General features: G+C 40.0%; 1 protein-coding gene across 2 annotated transcripts; it reads left to right on the top strand.

The window, feature by feature from the left end:
* Window positions 1–2,076: 2,076 nt before the first annotated feature.
* Window positions 2,077–15,947, top strand: LOC311486931 (S-adenosylhomocysteine hydrolase-like protein 1). 2 transcript variants are annotated; one of them, XM_084542952.1, is made up of 17 exons: window positions 2,077–2,527; window positions 6,202–6,313; window positions 6,602–6,745; window positions 6,856–6,956; window positions 7,325–7,427; window positions 8,202–8,296; window positions 8,541–8,647; window positions 8,729–8,845; window positions 9,921–9,984; window positions 10,319–10,407; window positions 10,688–10,758; window positions 10,891–10,985; window positions 11,092–11,190; window positions 11,341–11,409; window positions 11,731–11,809; window positions 12,397–12,517; window positions 12,791–15,947. In XM_084542952.1, the coding sequence occupies exons 1-17, from the start codon at window positions 2,348–2,350 to the stop codon at window positions 12,795–12,797; spliced, it is 1,653 nt and encodes a 550-aa protein (XP_084399078.1). In that variant the 5' UTR covers window positions 2,077–2,347; the 3' UTR covers window positions 12,798–15,947. The 2 variants fall into 2 exon arrangements, with proteins under 2 accessions (XP_084399078.1, XP_084399079.1); XM_084542953.1 differs by lacking the exon at window positions 10,319–10,407 and having other exon boundaries at window positions 9,921–9,974.
* The last annotated feature ends 468 nt before the right edge of the window (window positions 15,948–16,415 follow it).

Below are 16,415 nucleotides of genomic sequence, written 5' to 3'. Positions count from 1 at the left end.
AATGATTAATCCCTCCTGTAATTACCTATTTTAATTTCAACGGTCTCGGTATTTTTTTTAAGTAATATTTGATTCAGTTAAATAATATTTTATAATGAACCTCAAAATAACAGCTGAACCGGGAAACATTAGCGAACGCACACTACGACGTCGGCACGTAAACCTGCGATACCACCTCCAACCACAACGTAGGAGTCAATGTAATGTGGCGCTGTTTCAACATTTTTGTCTGGCTTGTGCCGTTTTCCCCTGTACTTAAACCATAATTGAATAAAATAACATGCAATATACAATCCGGATACAGATAATCTAAGAGCAATACAACATACACAAACTTAATTAAAGCAAACATAAAATTTGTCTTTTGCTTGTGACATTTTATTGACAGTATGTATTTGAAACTTGGCTAGGGTTAATATAAGACTGATGCTTGATTGTGACTTTTCTGCTACAAAACAGTCATAATGAACAGACTCAAAATGCAAGCTCAATCTCATGAAAACCACTGTTACCAAGTTTAAAAATAGGCTACCTATATCCAGTTTTACTTTTCAACCTGCTTGTCTGGTTGTGGTAGACAAATCACTGCGGTAGAGGAGGAAGTTCATTTGAAGTACTGTCAGACAACTATATGCACTGTATAATAATTATTTGGATTTTACCTTTCATTGTATAGCATTGAACTTTGTTTACATAAGCATGATACTTGAGAATTTTACCTGATTATTTCACACTAAGCAGAAGAGATACGATAAAGGATTCTATGAACATATTCACTTTGAAAACTCATTTGTGGTGGTGTGGGATAAAAAAACAAAACAAAACCTGATGATCAAGCCACGTATCTCTTTGGGATGTCAACCTCACTACCAGTTAATCTTGGTCAGTTTAGCTTTCTTTGTCTTTTGGACACGCATCCCCTTTTGTCAGGTTGCTGCACGCACATCATCACTCCTGCATCTCAGACACAGCTGCTGTTTCCCACTAAACAGTCACCCCTGCACTGCTTATAGTTTGGCTTGAGTAGTCATTTTGATCTGTTTCAACTGTATTCCTGGGGCTTAGAGGAGCCTACCTCAGCATGCATTAAACCACTTTCAGTCAGATTTTAAACAGATGGCCGCACACCATGTTCTCAAATCCTTCCAAGCTTTGCAGAGACGGCACAGCATGCAGTAGGGTTTGAAATGGACTGGCCATGAACCGTGGATGAACGTCACTGACACAAATGTATTCGTGCATTTACACAGAAAAAGTTGTGAAAAACAAACTGACCAACACATGTCTAGGTTTGGTTGACTGGCACACAAGAAACAGAATGGGGAGTGTTAGACAATGTTGTGGCTTAGATATCATTTGAATATGGAGTTCATGCAAATGCAGAAAACTAATTATAACTGTGATGCTTAGTATTTCCTATGTGCTTTGTGTTGCAGTTCGAACAAGTGGGGGCTGACTGCTCTGGCTCTGGGTTCCTTGCTACAATCGCATACTCCGACTTGCAAGGATGCATACGAAAAATATTGCAAATATACAAATGTAATGCACAAGGTAACTGGGTGTGTTTTCCACATGTGGAGAAAAAAAATGAATTGTGCTCGATGGTGGCAAGTCTGCACGGAGGGTGTCTTATAGTATAATTCAAGGAAGTAACGTGTTTGTATTTTTCCTTTTCCTTTCCGGAATCACAATTTGATCCGAAGATACGAATCGTGCACAACTTCCTGTTAGTACAAGAAATAGTGCTCTCACTGCCAAAACGGCATATTATGCAAATTAGTACAAGTACTTCAAGTACTGGGTTGTAGTGTAGAATTCTGGTGTACTTCCTGTTCAGATCACGTAACAAAACGAGGTTAAAAGAGGCAATTAATAATAAATCTACATAACTTTGCCTTCTTTCAGCAAATATTGTATTAGGAATTCTGATTAATTAATCTGTCATTAATGTTCAAGAAACTAAAGCATGGTTATCATCGGTTATGTTTGTTGTCCTACTTACATTGAACGCAGCTTAATGCATGACGCCTCCTCAGTCCGTTGGTTAACGCCCACAAAGTTACTCAGCCAGGTGACAGCTGAGCCAGCAGGGAAACAGCACGGCAGCTCTCTGCACAACCAGATTACTCAACGACGTTTGCCCGTTTAAAGTCGAGCACACACAGTCAGTTAAATATCGCGTTTATAAATAGTTTTTACGCGCACGTAATCTCAACGCTTCCTTTAACGAGCTAGCAGCAGCGCGAGGGGACCTCGACATCCGTTAGCTTGTGACGTTCGGTGCCCAACGGCTGCTGTTGTTGTTGTTGTATTTGTGTCCAGGTAGCGTTTGACAGCCACGGCCAACATGTCAGACCCGGCCCTGGAGGCGAAGCTGGAGGTGAAGCAGGCGAGCAAAGAGGTGAAAGAGAGCGAAAACGTGGCGGAGAAATACTCAGCCATGACCGTAAGCAAAAATAGCGAGATGAACATGGGAGAGCTGTCGGCCGTCTTCAGCGCGGTGCCCACTCACAAACCAGTTAAAAAGGTAAGAGGCAACATAGCTGCACACAACAGATGTGGTTAAACCTACCTGAGGTTATACTGCCCGTCATTATAAACCTAAATATGTAACATAAATATTGTAATCACTGCATGCAACGTTTGTGGCATCTTGTTTGTTTTTTGGCTATTATAGTTAAAGATGTAGTTTCTATTATTAATGATTAATATGCTGCAGCCCTTTAGTAAATAAACAGAGTGGCCTTAATCTCAACCCTGCATGTGAAGGGCAAATACAAATGAAAAGAAGTAGAGAGAGAGCGATAGAGAAAAATCATTACTAATTAATTGTTTGTCACAGAACAAGGTCACAGAACAAGAAATGAACTCAATCTGTGTTGCAACATAAATACCTGTAAAGTAGACACACTAGTAAAAACAAATCCATTCTCATATAACAGTCCTGCGCTAAATCTTATCTTCCTGAAGGTTATGATATTCAGGATTAGTTTAAAAATAACCGAGAGAGATGTTGATTCAACCGCGTTTTCATTTTGGAGGCTGTGATTTGTAGTACTAATGAAGTGTATCGTGTTGTAGCGACGCATGTTTATATTGAGTTTGATCCAGTACGGTTTAGCAGCAGCACCGTAAACCACATCTTTCAAAACAATCACACGGTTGAGTTACCACCTTTCTTATGCCCTTTCAACGTAAACTGAACATCACAACGGTCATGAAGATAAGATTTAGTGCAGGACTGTTATATTAGAACGGATGAGCTGGCAAGTGACTGTATATGTTACGGAAACTGCTATAAAGGGATTTTACGGTGGATCAAGCTTTATTGTCATTTTGACATACATGCATACAACTGTAATGCAGACAATGAGAATGACAGAAAGCTAAATAGTTAAAAGACTCAGTTAAAACAGGTTAAAACTTCAAGTGGTTGTATTAAAGATGAACAATTAAAAGACACATGAGTCTTAGGTAAAAAAAAAACCCAAAACAACAACATTAAACTTTTGAGCGTCAAGTCATTTTAATGTATGCAGCCAAATATCACAATTCATACGTTTTACCTTGCAGCCTGCACTGCATACAACACAATGAGTCCTTGAACCTACAATGGAAATCAGTTTCGTTTGTGAGAATCAGTTTCATCTGACCGTGTCAGCTCGGTGAAGCAACGGAACCAAATGTTCCTTGTGAAACCTGCAGGAGAACAATGTTATCTGACACTTACAAGGAACCAGGAAGAGCTGAGCCTGGAATTCTTGAGGCTTTAGAGTGGGAACTGTTGGCACACCTCACTGAAGCAGGACAAAAGTCAACAATGAAACACCAGTTCAGCGCTAAGTACACTCTATAAGTGTGTGTCTAAGTTGTGAAAACCTACAGCACAGCAGTGATGAGCAGTCCATCAAAGGGAAATGCTCAACCCGAGATGTATTTGTCAGCCTGGCAGCTTCGTTCTAGATTTGTTTCACATCCTTATTCTCTTTCTGGTATGGAGCCTTTTGTGAGGCGTATGAGTGGAAAGTCTTACTGCTGGGGATAAAGGAAGACGGTTTTCTGTGTAGTTTATATCCTCTTTGCTTGAGGGTAACAGTAGAAGACATTTGTTTTGGCAAATAAATAGTTCTAAGTTGTGTATGTGGTCATTTTTTTTGGAGGGGATAATGGTTAAATATGTTCTTTTTGTTATTTTAGCCACAGTTTTCCCAGCCAAAGTAATGACTAATACTGTTTGCAAGGGAAAAAAAAATATAAAAACATTCTGGACATGGCACAAAGCAAGAGGTTCACACTCAGAGTCTGGGGGCATGTGCGTTAAAGTGAAGGTAAATCATCTATCGACTTCAGTTTAACGCTCAAATTGAACTACAGTCCCATGAGAGGACAGATCTCTGGCACACGGATGTAAATGAAGACAGATAGTAAAATAACACAAAAGCCCACCATGCCAGCTTACATAGAACAATGTGCGTCAGTCAGTCAGGCTTTGGGACTCTGAAATCCACACCATCCTGTCCAGAGGAAAATATGTGGTGTCTCGTCACCTTAATCTTAAGGAAACAGCTTCACATTGTTCCTTGTTGCCAGGTTTTTGAACTGGTATGTGGATGGTTTTCAACTCCAGGCCTAAACCTACAAACTAGCACTGAGTTTATCAGAAAGCAGAACCCAACACTTATACATATATAAAGGGAAGCGAGGAGGCTCGCACACGTATAAAAAGTCTGTAGTCTCATTGAAAAATGACTGCAGAAATGACATTACTTAGTTTGTGAAACTCTACAGTAAGTATATGCACTGCTGCCAAGCATAATGCCAGAGAGCTTTCCCTCATCACACCCTCAGTGCTCTCTCCCTCAAGATGCGTGCGTCATGGACAGACCCATACCACTGTGCCACCACATCAGTCAGTTTTGCGTCTGGGTTGCACAGGACCTGCACCCTTGCTGAAACCCATATACAGTATATTCAGAGGATCGGTGCGGTCGCTTGTTACTCTTTCACACTTGAATGCTCGCTGGTTGTTCAGTCTGTGTATATTAGTCACACTGTTGTATCAAGATTTTTATTTTCACTGTAAAAACTAGTTAAGACTTTCCACTTTTAACCTGCCTCTTAGTCATAGGATAGGTGTAAAGCAATGACTAGACAGACTACATTCTGTGGGTGCAACAGGTATAAATTCTGTCTTAAAAGTCATTTCGTGCCCAGTCTGCTCTACTGATTCTGTACATCTCCTGCTTTTTTTTTTAAAGTTTAAAATATCACATTAACAAACACATTCCAGGAAAGCGCTGATGTGCAGAGATCTGTCCGTCACCATTTGACACCTTGACCCAGGAGTTTGTGTGCAAAGATAGCGTTTCAGCACCTGGAGGATTTTTATCTCCATCTCATGTTTCTTCCATGCAGGCAAAATCCCTGTCATCAAAACTTTGCTGTCACAAAAAGTTATCTGACCACAACGCATAATGAAAACATCAGTTGTTTCCTCGTACAGAAGGACGTGCTTTGTTTTCTGTTAAAGAGCCTGGACGTATTCCTCACCGAGATACAGAAAAACGATATTTGAAAAGGCAAAAATACACCGCAAGGATTGTGTAATAGGTCGGAAAGATAATCAGTAGTTACAATTCAGACCTGCTCATGTCAATCAGTTTAATACCACAGCATTACAGTTTTATTCCCCCAGCTGCAAATAATGTGAGTGGAAATTTCCTGAAGGCAACACAGCTGAGAGCGGATGTTCACTATTATTACACAAGGATGTGTCAGACGGGGTCATCCAAAGCAGAATATGGCTTTGGCAGCCTCGTTTTAGAATGAGCCCGGTGCGGAGTCCGCTGTGCTGCGGTCAGACCTTTATTTCTGGCAATACACATAAAACAAGCCCACTGGTTTGAGTAGGATTATCCCGTTGGCAAACTTTAAGCAGAAAACGAAATTCCACTCTATTTAAATCCAGTTAAGGCATAATGGCATATAAACAAGACCTCAAGAAGAGAAAAGAAAAAACAACTCTGCTCTAATATCTATCTCAGACGGACATGAAGCAGAGATTAGTGTCCTTTTTAAACTAAAACGCTACCCAGACAGAAATATAGTTTCTGCTTTCAGATATACTTTATGTCTTTGAGTCATATTTGAAAAAAGCTTCAATTTAAACCTACAAAATAACTTGTAACATGTTTATTTTAGCAAATCCAGTTTGTGGAGGACAAGCAAGAGTTCAGCAGGTTCCCAACCAAGGCAGGCCGTCGCTCCCTGTCCCGCTCCATCTCTCAGTCATCCACAGACAGCTACAGCTCTGGTAAGAAGGACACACGGCCACGCTCTCTTCCACTCTGCATCCCAGTTCAGTTTTTCTGCAGAACAGCATTGTGCATTCATTTATGATTTATGAAGTTTTAAGTGTTTTTAAAAACCTTGCAATGCTTATTTTTTCTCCTCCTCATCATATTTTAGCTCCTTAAAAAAGAACGTCTTTTCCAAAATAAGCACTGTATAACACCTGCTCAAATGTTCATACAGCCTTGTTTATTTTGTTTACTCGTCAGTTTTAGAAAAAAATAATAATCCTCTGTTTCCTCTGTCGCAGCTGCTTCCTACACGGATAGCTCTGACGACGAGAGCTCGCCAAGGGACAAAACACAGGTCAACACCAAGGGCAGCAGTGATTTCTGTGTCAAGAACATCAAACAGGCTGAATTTGGCAGACGTGAGATTGAGATCGCGGAACAAGGTAGAACAGAGGACACGGTGTGACTCAGCCTGTTCAGATTTTGTGACTTTTTCTGCGTCACTCTTGCTGCTGTCTTTCCCACTCACTATATGTCACGTGTGTTTTTTCAGATATGTCAGCGCTGATCTCACTCAGGAAGAGGGCACAGAGTGAGAAACCATTGGCAGGTGCCAAAATTGTGGGATGCACTCACATCACTGCCCAGACTGCAGTAAGATTTCTCTCTGACATTGAGCTTCAATGCACAAGCAGACGCTGCAGTGTGAAAGTGCCTCTTTGCCAGGAGTGCTTACTTCTACATGAGCTCCTGTATTACATGAGACTTAAATAATTAAACTCATACATTGTTTGTATTTCCATAAATTAGTTACACTCATCATCCATCACCACATCTTATGAGTCAAATTGTGGGATGCACTCACATCACTGAGTCAAATAAAGTATGTAACAGAGTAATAAATGGGTTCGTTGTAACCTTATGTGATATAGAATAAAAAGAATACATGCATATTGATTGATATGTTGTCTACTTGTGAGTAGTTTCTTGTTGACCTCTTATCTGTTTGTGTTTTCTTTCAGGTGCTGATAGAGACCCTGGTGGCTCTCGGGGCTCAGTGTCGATGGACTGCGTGCAACATTTACTCGACGCAGAATGAAGTAGCAGCTGCCCTCTCGGAGACAGGTACGCTGCAGAGGCGGCTGGGAACATTTAATTCTGGAGCTCAAACACAATGAGTCACTTTATGTCATGTCATAAATGCCGGTGAACCTTAATTAATAATGATGTTCGAAATTCATACATATTTTATTTGCACTTGATGGCAAACATTATGATCTTATCGTGCTTTCTGATGAGCAGAGGTTCTCTTTGCCATGGGAACGTCTTGTCTCTTAAATCCAAGATTAATGTTAGCAAATGTTGACAAAAAAGCTTGAAGTTCAGCCCTGCAGAGATAATGGCAACATGTACGTTTTTTTCCATTTAGTGAAGGAGCAGCACTGCTTGAGCCTTTTATCTGTGGTTGCTATGTGATAATCTAAGTATGCATGCAAGTCTTCACTGTAGACCTTTCAAGATCTGGCAAGCTGAGGGATCACAGCACACTGCACACACTGCAGATCATTTCCAGGGGCGGTGGGTTGGTGTCTACTGTTCAGTAATATATTGCTGTGCATAGTCTGCTACATGCTGGGCTGTTTATTAAACTAAAGGGCACTAAGACAGTGCAAACATCTGTTATTGCTGCGTAGTTCTCCCAGTTGCTTTAATTCCTAATAATGACGTTCATGTAATCTCTTTGGTGGTGTGTCATTTTTACCAGCATCTCATTCTTGATTGTAGACTTTCAGCTTAAATGAGAAAGCTGTTATTAGTTAGTATAAGAGCTTTGGACCAGATTGGGTAAAGTTGACCTTATTTACTGGTTTAAGATTTTACCTGTTCGTTGTATTTCAGGTGTGGCTGTGTTTGCCTGGAAGGGGGAGTCTGAGGATGACTTCTGGTGGTGCATTGACCGCTGTGTCAACACTGAGGGTTGGCAACCTAACATGGTTGGTTTTCTCTACTGGCAGACACAATTTTGTAGCCATAAGATGTAATATACAGTATACGACTGGCACAAACAAGCAACTGCCCCAGGACTCATAAAAACACCGGAAAGCAAATGCTCTTCGTTAATAAAAAGTAAAAAGTATGTGAATGTTTTAGACGGTCTACAGAAAACAAGATATCAGTCTCTGTATGAAAACTATTGTTTATAAAGAAACGCTCAAGCTTGCTCCTCCTATCTGTTAGATCCTTGATGATGGAGGAGATTTGACACACTGGATGTACAAGAAATATCCAAATGTATTCAAGAAGATAAGAGGCATTGTAGAGGAAAGTGTCACCGGGGTTCACAGGTAATTTATCACTTAACAGAGACGTGCAAGATGCGCTTTGTTTAAAGTCTCAGTTACACACAAACATCTTCTTCTTTCTAGGCTGTATCAGCTGTCGAAGGCTGGGAAGCTGTGTGTGCCAGCCATGAATGTAAACGACTCTGTGACAAAGCAGAAGTTCGACAACCTGTACTGCTGCAGAGAGTCAATCCTGGATGGGTGAGTAGGCTTAGGTTTTTGGTATTTGATTGTTGGAAGGCTCAACAAAAACAGTTCCCGACTGTATAAACGTTAGTTCAGTTTGTTTATTGGACAGCTTTACAGTGACTAATAAGGTTTGGAAGAAATAAAGCATCCAGCAAAGGTCCTTGCTTCTATCATTAAAACAATGTGACATGTAATAAACACAGAGAGACAAAAAAAAAACAAAAAAACAGCAGAAATAACTGCCTGGCTTAAAATGAAATCATACCCGCCTACCACTTACAACTGCAAAATACACTGCTGCCTAGAGGCCCCATTAGTCAGACATAGTGAGTCTCTTGACTGAACTGTTGATGGCTGGGTTGCATTGTGGGTAATGATTTGGTGTGACAAAAAAGATAAACATATGAATAATATCTCTTTGTTCAGGTGCATCGCATTTGACACTTTATTTCTAAGCTGAACAGTCAGTGGTGTTTCAATCTGTCACTGCATTATGTAAAAATATACAAGTATGTACAAGCTTGTCATTGAAGACCTTAACAGATTTTTAAAACGCCGTTATCCTTGTAAAAGCTCTTCGACTATGCACATTAAAAACCCTGGACTCTGAACACTCAGCAAAACTGCCTGAGAACACAACTTGCATGTATTGTCCTGCTGTTAATTATCAACATGGCACCATATGAAAAGTCTAGTACTCTTTAACAACGTCTGCCCCTCTCTCTATCGGGTCACTGCTTTTTGTGCTCGCCACTCGTAATTAATAGCTGTTCCTCCTGATTAATTATCAGCCCTGTCTTGTAGAAGGTGTTCCATTATTACAAATGACACTTAATGTTTCCAGCGTCAGACCTCTAGACTGGAATATTTCATGTCATGAAGAGCTTTGCATCAGTTGCAGTGGATATGTCAGACGGAATATCCATGTTTTTGTGATAACTTTTGGTACAACGTTTGCTACAGACAGTGCAAAATCACACTTTACTTTAAACCATCGCAGTGATGCCAGATTTTTGGACACCGATACAGATTGGCGTTTTTTTCACTTCCACAAAATGTGCTAATTCTGTGTCTCAAACCTCTCTAGCTTGAAGAGAACCACAGATGTCATGTTCGGAGGCAAACAGGTGGTCGTTTGTGGGTATGGTGAGGTGAGATACTTCTTTAAATGTAAACATGCCAGCTCTAATCTTAGTAGTGTGACTGTCAAAACATTCATGGCGAGACATTGCAAGCCGTAAACTCATAACAATTACTGTCATTGCATCTGACAGGACAAGATTTACAGACATTTCATTTGACCGTTGAGTCTAGACAACGTTAACGAATCAGAGTTTGCAGGACATTGGGACTATTATGCTTGTCATGTTCAATAACTGGAGCCTTAGTGGCTTTGTATTAGGGTTGTTTGTGTGTAATGTTATTTCTTTGTTAAGGTAGGGGTGGCTACCAGTCATACAGTACATTATTATTTTGTCTTTTCAGGTTGGGAAAGGTTGTTGTGCTGCCCTGAAAGCTTTGGGAGCCGTTGTCTATGTTACAGAGATCGATCCCATCTGTGCCCTGCAGGCCTGGTGAGGAAAATGAGAACTGGCATGAACAGCATGCTGAATGTGTTGACATACAGTATATAAAAAGAAGAGACAAAGCTGTCCAGAAATCTGTACTTCAGTTAACTGTCTTAAGATCTATAGTTGGATAACTAATGTTTAGCTTAAACGCAAACACAACAGGGAGCCCTACAACTACAGTTGAATTGATTTGCTTGTCAATACATTATAGATACTTTTCTGTTTGTCACTGTCGTTGTCCAAGATCAATGCTGAACCTCTTCTTTCTCTTGTGTGTAATCAGCATGGACGGGTTCAGAGTGGTCAAGCTGAATGAGGTCATTCGCCAGGTGGATGTCATCATTACATGCACTGGTAAACTCCCCTTTAAAGCCATTGCACTGATGTGGGATTACATTTTTTTAATCTATAATGAGTACCTCTCAGACCATGGTTCTTTGCACTGTTCCTGAGGCCATCAAATCATGTCATTGTGTCTTTCAATAGGGAATAAGAACGTGGTGACCAGGGACCAGCTGGACCGAATGAAAAATGGCTCCATTGTCTGCAACATGGGACACTCCAATACTGAGATTGATGTGGTAAACTAGCACTTATGAATCTGTCCATTCATTTGAGATGCTCTGAACGTATACTTTAGACTACCATAAAGAACGTGATGGTGACTGATGTTCTTGTCTTATCTAGGCAAGTCTCCGGACCCCTGAGCTGACCTGGGAGAGGGTACGCTCTCAGGTGGATCATGTCATCTGGCCAGATGGCAAGAGAGTTATTCTCCTGGCTGAGGTAACTTGCAGTCATATACATTAAATACAAATGTAAATACAAATGAGATTTGTTTACAGTTTGTGAACTGTCATATGAAGTCTTTTGGGCTCAAGCAGAATTTTGCTATGATTGCTTTTTAAAGCAGTTATGTTCCTGTTGCTTTCCTAGGGACGTCTCCTGAACCTCAGCTGCTCCACTGTCCCTACATTTGTCTTGTCCATCACAGCCACCACTCAGGTAACATGTTGTTGCACACTGATAGCAGCTAAAGCCCTGCTGCAGTCTGCCACAGTCATTACTGCAGTCCAATTCAGATAAAGTATATAGGCTTTACTGTGTGTTTTTCCATGTTTGGTGATTAGTTGTTAATCCTGACAGATAAGCTCTTGATCTGACCTGGAAATGTCATATAACACAGTAAACTCGCAGTTATGTGCAGCTACTGTTCACTGGAGTGGTTTCTGATTATTACGCTCTATTCAGAAGTTCATTGCTTAATGTATTACTCTATTACAACATGTGCAATTACATTTACAACACTATTGCGTTTGTTTTCAGGCCCTGGCCCTCATAGAGTTGTACAACGCTCCTGAGGGACGGTACAAGCAGGACGTTTACTTGCTTCCAAAAAAGATGGGTGAGGAGAAAGCACTGCTTGTAGTTAGTATTTATAGTCAAGGCCTACAAACATAATTACTTATAGCTGGGCTGTGGGTATGAATACATTTCTTCACCAATCTGCTTTGCATGTAAATTTAATATCACAGGTTTTAATCCATCCATATAGAGCCATGGGAGTCTATCCAAGGTTTTGAGTGAGAGACAGGGTACACTGTGTAGAGGTCCCCAGTCTATCACTGTGCAAACTCAAAGAGACAAACAACCATTCACACTCACACCTACAGCCAATTTAGAATCAGCAATTAACCTAACATGCACATCTTCGGACTGTGGGAGGAAGCTGGAGCACCTGGAGAAAGCCCATGCAAGGAGACTATGCAAACTCCACACAGTGCTAACCTCTGCACAGTAGATCATAATTAAAAAAACTAAACTACAAACAAAACTTCCCTGATCTTCATGCACTCTAGGGATGTTGGCACTGGCGCTCATAAACCAACTCATATTGTCACGACTGTTCAGTTCTACCCACTTTACATTCTGTGTTGAGCTTCTGTATGTGTATGTGTCTCTTTCTTACTAAAGCATACCTCTTTATTTCAGATGAATACGTCGCTAGTCTCCATCTGGCCACTTTTGATGCCCACCTGACAGAGCTGTCTGATGAACAGGCAAAATACCTTGGACTGAATAAGAACGGCCCCTTTAAACCCAACTACTACAGGTACCATTCTGTAATTTTATATTTTGCTAAACATAGGTTAATACAAAACTCAGGGAAGTTTTAATTGATTAAACCATTATTATTATTCACCCACTAATGTTAAATATTGGACAAAATAACACAAATTAGGATCCACACTATTTTACCATGACTTGTTTTACTAAAGACCACGAACAACAAGACCAATTTCAGTCCGAGGGAACTAACGAAATCCAACAAAAACACATGTTTCTGTTTGTATTTTCTCATTTAACCTGTTTTTATTATTCACAGGTACTAGTGTGCAAAATACCCCACTTCCACACCTCAGAAGAACTATGTGTGGACAATTCCTGACCCCACCTGTCCTCCAGATGAAAGACAGATTAATGTATATTGTGTTTTATACTGTTCTCGGGATGCGCAGCTTACATTTACTTGTGTTTTAGTGGCCACAGCAGGTGTTGCTTTACTTGCTGCTTCCTACAGATGATGCATATGCCGCCCAGCTAGTTATGAAAAGTTTGTGTAACTGCGGCACTCAGCACACAAGATTTTTATTGCATGTGTTTCTAAACCTGCTGGTTCCTTTCTGATAGCCATTGAATAATATATCAATATATTGTGCCAAATGACTGTGAGAAGGGAGGTTTACAGGTGATAAGATGTTAACGGTTCGTTGACTCAGTTATACTCCCATTAAGCGCTATTTTTTTATATAAGCACTGTATCAAATTCCTTTCTATAATGCAAAAGAGTCATATGAAAGACCAAACACAATACTCTGTTTTGTCACTTTTTGCTCATGGTTTCATCAACCTTGCGCATAAAACCTTGCAGTAATTTCCAGACAAATAATAGACATCTAAAGTTGCACAAATAATAATAATAATAATGTTTCCTTTAATGTTTCCGATCACTCATGGGGCAATTCTTTCTCTGCATTTGATGCATCCATTCGTACACACAGTAGTGTGTGCACTCAGAGCAGAGGGCTGAAGTTAGAGACTTGATCAAGGAACCTCAGCCATGGACATGGGGGGATGCAAACCTGTGACCCTTCAGTCCCTTAGCTACTTCTCTAACCACTATTCCACAGCTCCGAGAACCTAAGTAACACCTGTCTTGTGAAAAAAGTCGAGCTCCATTTAGGTGGACCAAAATGAAGCTAAATAGATACTGAACATTTTATAGGCAGTCGCATATTTGGCTGTCAAGAAATGTTTCTTTGTGTCTGCTTGATGCTTACAGTAAGTAGGCAGTTGTTTGCTTCCAGGTGAGCCATAACAAAGTGACTGTAAATCAAAGATCTATTCCTGTGTGGTTTTGCTGTACAGTAGTCAGATATCGCTCTGTGCCGCTTTGGGTTCTTTGATATTTTGATATTGAAGCACTTATTCACTCATTACATTCCTCTCACAATATAAGGTAGACATGTCCTGAGCTCTATAGTATCATCACCATTATTCCTAACTTTCCACAGATCTGGGCAAAAAAGGAACTTAAGCACTTGTTGTCCATAGAAAACATTAGAGGAGAGCTTGGCATTTATTTTCTTGAAAAAAAAAAAAAAAAGAAGTGTCCATTTATGAGGCTTTAGTGTCTAGTTAGAGTAGTTTCTGCACCTCAGGGCATTCAGATATCTCAAATGATTTATAAATATATTTTTTACCTCTTCACTCTCAGATCTTAGTGTCCATGTCTAATTTCTCATAGCTATAAAATGACTCTTTACAGTAGAAACTTAAATAACTATAGAGATTTTTATAATCCATGAATGGTGTCATCCGCTGACCAGAGTAAATCTGTGTGAAGCATTCTGACCATTGTTACATACGGTATATTCATACTGTACGGCCTCTGATGAGCCATTGTCTGTATAGTATTTCGGGTTACATTTGTCACAGGACTCATGATCTTGTGTCAGTTAGAAGATGTCAGTTTTTTATGAAATAATTTTAACCTCAGAAGAGTAAACTAAAATCCTCAAATGCTATGGGGCTAGAAATAGATAATCTTTGTTGTCAACCCATTTAATGAAGCGGTCGTGTTAGCTTTACTTTACTGTGTTATTTTGTGGTGTTAGAGTTATTCTGATAACACCATGTCTTTTGTTTCCGGAAAATGTTTTTTGCTTGAAAGGATGCATCACTGTTTTGTGAGGCTTGCTAAATGCAGTTCACATTTACTTCTCTATATTCACATCGTGTTTTTTTAAAATAGTGGGCACATCAGATGACTTAGTGAAGTGATTCATATTTACTTAAAACTACATAGTGTGCAGGTAGTTGTGACTTCATGAATTTTTGACATTCTGTATTAGACACTGGTGGTCTTTGGGCTGTCCGAGGCAGTATTACCTTCCCCACCATGTGTATCCTGCTGCGGCACCTTTAAAAACATACAGGTGCTTTCATTTGTGCTGTAGTGGCGAATGAACAAGCAGATTTTTGTCGGTTCTTGAATGGTAGCCAAAAGTGTGCTACTGTGAAGTGCTTTCATCTTTGCACTAACAGCTTTAAGGGCATTTGAGCCAAGGACTTCGAGTGAGGACATCATTGTCAGCAGCATGAGCGCTGTAACCATGGTTACTGGTCAGTTGACAGTGCCTTGTAACTCGCTTAGTAATTTATATTCACATGTACAACTGTGTGTCTCTCCCAAGTATGCTAATGCCCATCACGGCTGTTATTTTGCAATATACAGTGATAGCTATGCAGCAAACATCCTCATCCTGTCAAAAGTATTTCACGTCTGCAATGGCGGGGAGTTGTATAACCAGTGTTTTCCTCTACTACGAACACATGCTGATAATTACTGCAAACTGTTTTAGATAGCAGTAAGCAACATTATACATTCGGTTGTGTTTGTACACTGATTTTAATGTATATTTTTATCCCAGTTGTATGTGTAGTAACAACCGTACATCGAAGTTTCACAGTAACACTGGAGATCTGCCTCTTTCTATAATGAAGTCTCTTGTTTTAACTAATAACAATGGTCGTTTAAACTGAGCTCAAACTCGGTCTACAGAGACAAATGAATGTGTTATCGCCGAAGCAGACAGGTTGACTCTTGACATACTGAAGTGAATACCACTGTGATTTGACAATTGTACATTATTGCTGGTTTTAAGTTTTTGACAAAGTCGAGATAAAAGTTCTGTGAATGATGTACTGGCTGTAACGGAGGCCTCTGTTTTCAACACTGTCTGTAGTTTAAACAACACAATTTCAGCAGTATACACTGTCAAATTTCTGTGCACCGTTATCTTTAATAAACCGATGTTTAAACCTGAAAATGGCTCATTTCATAATTTCATACATCACTTCAGAGACATTATGAGGCAGTATGTAGTCCAAATGTGTTTTCTCTGCAGGCAACCATGCCAGGAACAGTCTGAAAAACCTCATGGGTTTGTTGTGGGTAAGTGTAATCTTGTTAGGGAATATGTAGTACCAAAGCACAATTGTAGAGTATGCAGCGGGACCATTAAGAAGTAAAGGGTATATTTGTTTAAATAACATCATTGCATCAGGAAGAAAGAAAATCTCAGAAGAAAACAACCAAAATCCACATTTCAAAACGGTTTTTGAAGCCTTTAGAAGTTTATATTCTTATCCAACATGCAATATCACCAGGGAGGGATCTGATCGGTCCCAGACACATTTTGCAGCTTGATAACGAGCCCATGCATGCTGCCAGAGTCATAAAACTATCTTCATCCACAGGAAGAACAAGGAGTCCTGACACAGCTATCTGAACTATGATCTTAACATCTTGGAGTCAGTTTGGGATTTTATGGAGACACGTGAACATCCTAAATATAAAGGAAAAAAAAACGCGACAAGAAAGTTGTCCAGGATGCTTGAGAAATGCCATGAGAGAGTAGCAACCGGTAGCAACAGCTGTAACCACA

The sequence above is a fragment of the Chelon labrosus genome (genome assembly GCF_963514085.1).
Source record: "Chelon labrosus genome assembly, chromosome: 4".
NCBI lineage: Eukaryota > Metazoa > Chordata > Actinopteri > Mugiliformes > Mugilidae > Chelon > Chelon labrosus.
Note: the sequence above shows the minus strand (reverse complement) of the source record. Positions and strands in the feature narration are given on the sequence as shown.

Coding starts and splice junctions, on each gene's coding strand:
- LOC311486931 (XM_084542952.1), top strand. CDS start 2,348: ATGTCAGACCCGGCCCTGGAGGCGAAGCTGGAGGTGAAGCAGGCGAGC. Junction 9,985..10,318: donor TCGTTTGTGGGTATGGTGAG/GTGAGATACTTC, acceptor TTGTCTTTTCAG/GTTGGGAAAGGTTGTTGTGC. Junction 11,810..12,396: donor CTTGCTTCCAAAAAAGATGG/GTGAGGAGAAAG, acceptor TCTTTATTTCAG/ATGAATACGTCGCTAGTCTC.